The sequence below is a fragment of the Archocentrus centrarchus genome, chromosome 17, assembly GCF_007364275.1.
Source record: "Archocentrus centrarchus isolate MPI-CPG fArcCen1 chromosome 17, fArcCen1, whole genome shotgun sequence".
NCBI lineage: Eukaryota > Metazoa > Chordata > Actinopteri > Cichliformes > Cichlidae > Archocentrus > Archocentrus centrarchus.
In genome coordinates, this window is record NC_044362.1 from 22293099 (window position 1) to 22301139 (window position 8041).

Below are 8041 nucleotides of genomic sequence, written 5' to 3' on the forward strand. Positions count from 1 at the left end.
ACAATGTCCTCATATTGTTTAGGGGGAGATATACTACAGTGTTAAGTCTTTCTATAGGGTCTAGTATGATAAGCCTTGACCCTCATTAAACCAGGATGATCATTAGTTTATTACAGAATGAATTTAACAGTGTATTTGTGTGTTTTGCTGCAGACACCAAGTGTAGAGATCCCGACTCAGCCTTCAGGAGAGCCACAAATGAGCGGGCCATCCACTTCATCCTTTCAACAGGTTGGTACACATTTCTAGTTCCAGTTAAACACAAATAGATGTCTCATTTGGGTCCGGTGCATAAATAAAATACCCTTTAACAATCAGTTTGGGTAACATTTTCACAATATCATAATTTCTATGACTTGTTTCAGAATGCTTTGGCAGAAATACTTTGGTTTCATCAACTCTGGGGACCAACGACCCCTTTAATCTTTAAATAAACCTTAAACTATCATTCAATTTAATATCTTCTGTAGTTTTACACACGTTGTTGTCCATTTGGTCTCCTGCTGCAAGGTTTACATGAATTAATTCTTTAGGAGGTTGATACATTTACATTAGGGTGGGGTTCAGAACTTTCTTTGACAACAACAGAAGATGTTAGAAGAGGGGAAAACAGATTCAACATGTTTTTAGTCGTCATGTCCTCATATAGTCTGAATAAACGGTAGTGTGTGTGAGTCACGATGTCCTCATATTGTCCTAACTTTCAAAGAGTTTAGTGTGTTTAATTTGATGTCCTCATATAGTCTGAATAAACGGTGGTGTGTATGTGTGTCACAATGTCCTCATATTGTTTAGGGGGAGATATACTACCGTGTTAAGTCTTTCTATAGGGTCTTGTTATGTGCAACTTCAGCTAATCAGCAGGTGAACCAGAGTACATAAGTGCTGAGAGAACTGCTGAGGGTCTCAGATCTAGCTCAGAGCGAGGTCTGGATTCATGGGTTGATAGAACCTTTTAGGATTTTGATCTGACTAAATACCTCCTGGTCTGGTTACTCCATGCTGGTGGGGGACATTGTTGGTGACCAGGAAGGAGTGTGTGTGTCATGCTTGTTTCTTCCTTTGAGTAGGAAGGTTGTTTCTGGTTACCCTTCTTTAGAGGAGGCTGCCTGTTCTGTTCCTCCTGATTAGATGAGAACTTGCAGGTGATTGCTCATTTCGTTCAGAAGAGACCTCTCTTTGGTTTATTGTTTTAAGTTATGTTCTAGGAATATTTTGGGTACTAATTTTAGTCTAGTTTAAGGAGTAAAGGTGTTAACCTGTTAATTCTTTCAGGAAGCTTGAGCCATATTATTTATTAATAAAATCCTTTATTTTTGCTACATTTTATTGGCCTTTTCATTCACCCTGGAGCATTATTTATTGCTACATTCCCCCATATCCTAGACAACATCTGGGGATGTAACCGGTCTAGTATAAGCCCCGATCCTTGTTCATATTAAGCTTAAGCTAATTCAATTTTAGATCTTTTGTAGTTCTATACATTTTTGTTTAGAATTGCCATAACCTGTTTCAGATTATCTTGGCTAAAACTTTCATTAAAATTTCTGTCTTTTTAGGTTGACCAGACCTCTGCTTTTGTGCCTTTTAGTGGGACAGTAACTGGAGAACAGGTGAGACAGCTACATTCTTCTTTTTTTAAAAAAAAATAGTTCATGTTATTTCACTCGGTCATTTACTGAGTGAGAACAGTAATACAGAATATAAGGTGAGCCGTCGTTGTTTACTTTTGATTCTTGATTATTTTTTTGTTACAGCTTAGAGCAATACGCTGTCTACAAAATCTAAAACGACTTCATGATCAGTGTGAGAAACGTTATGATGACGCTAAGATGAAAATATTAGAGAGAGAAAGGCAGAGAACTTTGACTCTATCCACCAGAATGAATGTGAGTATTTAAATATAAGCCGAAACACAATCTTTTCATTATATGCAATCAATTATGTTCAGGATGTTTATTTTAGAGTTTTAGAATATCCAGAGGCCTACAAAAATAGGTGAATTTCTCTCATTTACTCATTGTTTCTAGTTTATGTACATAATTGAAGGACTGCTGCCACTGATTTTTTTTTTTCTCCTAAAATATTTCATTTTAATTTTATGCAGTAGGTGAGCCATAAGACAAGATGTTATGTTTTGGTCTCCTGTTTAACACAGTCTACAATATCACATCGTACACTGAGAAGTGTTGCACTGTAGAGACTTCTCTCCCACTAGTCATAATAAGTGAAGCAGCTTGTCTTGGTGTTAGGAGTATTATTTCATAATTTAAAACCTAATCTAACTGGGCATGAAACCTCTATTCAATAAATTTTAATAATTAATAATGGTTTTAAAAGGTTGGACATGCTGAAGTTGATGATGGTGAATTTCATGATGGAAACTACTCACGCTTTAATGACCAGGTAATTATGACACAGTTGTTAAATAGAGAAACAAAAAATGCATTAAGGAAATCAAATGTTATTTTTAACTGTGTATTTAAAATTATCACTTTTTCAAAAGTCACTTATGCACATTTTATGGCTCTTTAGGGAAAATGATACTATAGCTCTTTAATGCCGTTTTCTATTTCCTCAGATTTCTGATCCCGAGTTTTCAGATAACACAGATTATGAAGATGTTGACTATGTTCCAGACTCAAGTGACAACTCTTCAGACACAAGTGTTCAAAGTAAGGAACTGAGAGTGACAGACAATTCTCCCAAAAAACTGTCTGACATTTCATTGGGGATGGCTACAGCACACAGTGTGGAAATCACAGGTTCTCATAGTTCTTCAGTGATAAGTTGCAGTGCCGATTCAACAGAGAGCATGTCGCACAATAACAGCTCCGTAAAAGTCACAGCATTGCCAAAAACAGGAAGGAAGAGCAAGTACAACAAGAAGCAATATTGTCTGTATTGTAAAAAACCCATTTCTAAATTGGCAAGACACCTCGAAAGCGCACACGGTAACCAGCCTGATGTAACAATGGCTTTCAGTTTCGCTAAAGGTTCCCACAACAGAAGAGAGCTGTTACGGTGTCTTAAAAAGAGGGGAAACTTTGAACATAATGCTTCTGTGGCAGTCCAAGGTACTGGAGCATTTGTTGCTTGTCGAAGACCCACTATACAAAAACAATCTGAGGACTACCGTCATTGCAAATTTTGTCAAGGGCTATATGCAAGAGAAAGCCTTTGGAGACATGTGAGAAGGTGCCCCCAGAAGCCTGTTGAAGGAGACTCTCTCACTGGACGAAAGCGGATACATCTTGACTTGCCAAAACCCAATCAAGTTCATGAAGCTGTTTGGAAGATTGCTTGTGAAATGAACCAGGATGGCATTTCCTTGGTTGTAAAAAGTGAAAGAGACATTCTTTCCCTTGGTGAGTCACTGTACAACAGCAGGAAACCGCATGAAAGAAGGAATGATTACATTCGCCAGAAAATGAGAGAGATAGCAAGGCTGTTGGTAGAAGCTAGAGCTAAAACACCTCTGAAGAGGACAGAAGACCTTGTTATGCCCAGCAACTTTCCTCACGTGATACAAGCTGTCAGAGCTGTTGCTGGTTATGACTTGAAAAGCAACTCATATAAAGTCCCATCCTTGGCTCTAAAATTGGGGCACAGTTTAGCCAAACTTGCAGGAATTGTACAGTGCAGTGCTATCATTGCACATCGCCATGATGTTGCCAAGTCAGCCGAGCAATTTGCCACTCTGTATCAGAAAAAATGGGCAGAGTCAATTTCAGCTGCTGCATTGGGCACGCTTCAACAAGCCAAATGGAATAAACCCCAGCTTTTGCCATTTACACAGGATGTGTTGCTGCTGCACCAGTTTCTTGCTGCTGAGTGTGCTAAATGCATGAAGGATGTGGAGGAAAAACCTAACAACACAAACTTTGGAAATCTTGCTAAAGTAACTTTGACACAAGTAGTACTATTTAACAGAAAACGGCAGGGGGAAGTTTCAAAAATGGAGGTCCAGGCTTTTACATCCCGGAATTGCACAGAGCTGAACCCCGACATTATGATGTGCCTCAATGAGTTGGAGAGGAAGCTTGCAAAGTACTTTGATAGAGTTGAGATTCGTGGTAAAAGGTCAAGAATGGTGCCTGTGCTTCTCACACCTGACATGATCATAGCAATGAACCTCCTCATGGAAAACAGGAGTAAGTGTCAAGTCCCCACAGAAAATGTATACTTATTTGCACGTCCAGGTGCACTTTCCCATTACAGAGGCTCTGACTGCCTTCGCAAGTATGCAAAGCAATGTGGTGCAAAGAACCCAGAGGCACTCACGTCAACAAGATTGCGGAAGCAAGTTGCCACTTTATCCACAGTACTAAATCTAAAAGAAAATGAAATGGATCAGCTTGCTACCTTTCTTGGACACGATGTCCGGATCCACCGAGAGTTCTACCGGCTTCCAGAGAGTACCATACAGCTGGCAAAAGTCAGTAAACTGTTGATAGCAATGGAAAAAGGGAAACTGTCTGACCTGCAGGGGAAAGGACTGGATGACATTGACATACATCCTGATGGTAATATGAAACATCAGTTACAAAGATTCATATGTAACATGTGTTTGGCCTTTAATTTTAATAATTTGTCCTGACTATTTTTACCCAACCAGATAAGGTTGCCACGACTGACGACGATTCTGATGAAGAAACCATTCCTGACCTGCATCAGCAGAGAGGTGTTGTGGCTTTTTCAGTATGTTTTAATAACAAAGTTCTCAGAGGACATGTTGTATAGATACTTTACTTAATTGTTACGTTTCCAAGGTTCAAGAACTGAGACTTCTGGGGACCCAAAGCACCTACCTGACTCAACCACATTGAGCAACATGGAGGCCACTTCAGATTCAGTCATGTTGGACCACTTGGAAGGCACGTCGACAAAAAGCATCGTCAGCACTGAACCAACAGGTGAAAATATGAAATACACCCAAATATGGTGAATGCAGTGAATAAAATAAGTGAACGTACAGTGGATATAAAAAGTCTACACACCTCTTTTCAAATGCCAGGTTTTCATGATGTAAAAAAAATGACAGCAAGACAAATAATTTCACAACTTTTTCCACCTTTAATGTGACCTATAACCTATACCAGGGGTCTTAAAGTTGCGGCCCGTGGGCCGCATCCGGCCCCGCCCCTTACTTCCGGTCCACGATTTGATGTAAAAAATCAATCAACAATTTGGCCCTTTAAGTTACTTTTTTGACATTTCGCTTTCCTCTCCAATTAAGAGGAGTTAGTGAAATGTCAAAAAAGTAACCCTATACAATGCAATTGAAAAATAAACTGAAGCCCTTAAAGGGGACAAATATAAAATAAAAAACTTTAAATAACCTGGTTGCATAAATATGCACACCCTTAAACTAATACTTTGTTGCAGCACCTTTGGCTTTTATTACAGCAGTCAGTCTTTTTGGGTAGGAGCCTATCAGCGTGCCACATCTTAATGTGGCAATATTTGCCCACTCTTTGCAAAACCACTCCAAATCTGACAGATTGTGAGGGCATTGCCTGTGCACAGCCCTCTTCAGGTCACCCCACAGATGTACGATGGGATTCAGGCCTGGACTCTGGCTGGACCATTCCAAAGCCTCAGTCTTTTTCCGGTGAAGCCATTATTTTGTTGATTTAAATGTGTTCTTTGGGTCATTGTCGTGCTGAAAGATGAAGTTCCTCTTCAGCTTTCTAACGGAAGGCCGAAGGTTTTGTGCCAATACTGACTGCTATTTGGAACTGTTCATAATTCCCTCCACCCTGACTAAGGCCCCAGTTCCAGCTGAAGTAAAACAGCCCCAAAGCATGATGCTGCTACCACCATGCTTCACTGTAGGTATGGTGTTCTTTTGGTGATGAGCAGTGTTTTTGCACCAAACATACCTTTTGGAAAAGTTCAACCTTGTTTTCATCTGACCATAACACATTTTCCCACGTGCGTTTAGGAGATTTCAGATGTCTTTTTGCAAAATTAAGCTGGGCTTGGATGTTTTTCTTTGTACCTACCCCATAGCCCAGACATATGAAGAAGATGGGAGAGTGTTGTCACACGTAGTGCACAGCCAGTACTTGTCAGAAATTCCTGCAGCTCCTTCAACGTTGCTGCTGGTGTCTTGGCAGCCTCCCTGACCAGTTTTCTTCTCATCTTATCAACTTTGGACGGACGTCCTGTACTTGGTAATGTCACTGTTGTGCCATATTTTCTCCACTTGATGATGACAGTCCTCACTGTATTCCATGGTATATTTAATTCCTTGGAAATTCTTTTGTAGCTTTCACCTGACTGATATCTTTGAATAATGAGATCCCTCTGATGCTTTGGAAGCTCTCTGCGGACCATGGCTTGCACTGGAAGATGTGGCTACACAAATGTCAGGAAAAGCCTACTAGAACAGCTGAACTTTGTTTTGGGTTGATCAGAGGCATTTTAATAGGTGACAGGTGTGTGCTGACTCCAATTTTAACATGAGTTTGAATGTAAACGGTTAAATCTGAACACAGCCACATCCCCAGTTATAAAAGGGTGAGCACACTTATAAAACCACATTATCTCAGGTGTTTTTAACTTCACCTCCCTGAAAGATTTGTTTTTTCAGTTGCGTTGTACAGGTTATAGGTCACATTACAGGTGGAAAAAGTTGTGAAATTATTTATCTGGATGTGATTTTTTTTTTTTAAATACATAATGAAAACCTGGCATTTGAACAGGGGTGTGTAGACTTTTTATATCCCCTGTGTTATGAAAATAGTATTCTTTTTAAAGATGTGTATATTTATTATGATACATATTCCATCTTTTCAGATTCACAGCAGGACACAGCAATTATTGTGGGTACATCTTTGAAATGCTCCAATGAAAAGCAAGGTAAAAAGAGCATTTTATATTCACATTTCTATCTAGATTATCTTATATTAAACATTTTTCATCATCATTATTCTTCAGTAAAGACATTTTATTTTGTTTGCATATATGACAGCTGGGAAGGTGAGAAGCAAGTGGACAGATGATGAAGTGAAGGCTGTCGAACGGCATATGTTACATTTCATAACAAGGTGCAAGGTACCAGGTAAAAGGGACTGTGATGCCTGCCTTCAGGCAGAACCAGTAGCTCTAAAAGACAGAGACTGGGCTGGAATAAAATACTACATACACAACAGAATCGTAGCATTAAAAAGGAGGATGAATAAATAGAACTATAAACTCCTAAACTTGACTCTGGTGCAATTTTATCAGTGGTAGGAGATTTTATTTTCATTCTCTGCTTTTGTAAGGTGCTCAGTTTTGTCAGTTCTTTATTTAGTTGTTCATGTAATTTTATTTATCTTTTTTTTAAAATAGCACAATGTTCAAGAAACCTTATTGTTTCAGTTTACATTTGTTACCAGCAATTAAAAAAAGGAAAAACTCAAGAAAGTCAGTTTTTTTGTTTTTTTTTCCTCCCTTTCCACATGAATGCCATCTACAACATTCATAAATGCCGTACAATAACGATTAAACAATAGACTTACCATATTCTTAGACTATGTCTCTTTTAAGTCCCAGAACAGCTCAGATTTACTATCTTCTAATAACAAATATCTGATTTATTTCAAATGTTACTTGACTGGCGAGTGTGATGAATATACAGCTATGCTTCTTATGCAGATATTTCAAACAGGCCATCTTGCAAATACTGACACTGTAGTTATCTGGTCTCCATAAGTCACGTATACTCGAAAAAATTGTGTGTATCTCTGGGTCTTACAATTCACTTAGACATGAAATAACTGTGTGAGAGGTTATAGTCCTCATAAGTCACATAAACCTGACAATGTCCCCATAAGTCGCATAAAAATCAGGTTTGACCAAAATATGGCTTTAGCTAAAATCTAAATAGATGACTGCTTTCCTGAGAGCATGGGTCAAAAACCATTTGATTCTCAGGCCTCTAGAACCTTTTGAAAGGCACGTTCCCATTTGTCCTATTTTTGTCATACGTCCTTATATTTCACGAAAACACGTATGTGTGTGTGTGTGTGTGTGTGTGTGTGTGTGTGTG

At 38.9% G+C, this 8041-nt stretch overlaps 1 protein-coding gene across 1 annotated transcript; it reads left to right on the forward strand.

Moving 5' to 3' along the window:
* The first annotated feature begins 2770 nt into the window (after positions 1-2770).
* Positions 2771-7365, forward strand: LOC115795355 (uncharacterized). The gene is made up of 5 exons (XM_030751211.1): positions 2771-4526; positions 4619-4684; positions 4773-4916; positions 6805-6867; positions 6980-7365. Exons 1-5 carry the CDS (start codon positions 2816-2818, stop codon positions 7192-7194), a joined length of 2199 nt encoding a protein of 732 aa, XP_030607071.1. The 5' UTR covers positions 2771-2815; the 3' UTR covers positions 7195-7365.
* The last annotated feature ends 676 nt before the right edge of the window (positions 7366-8041 follow it).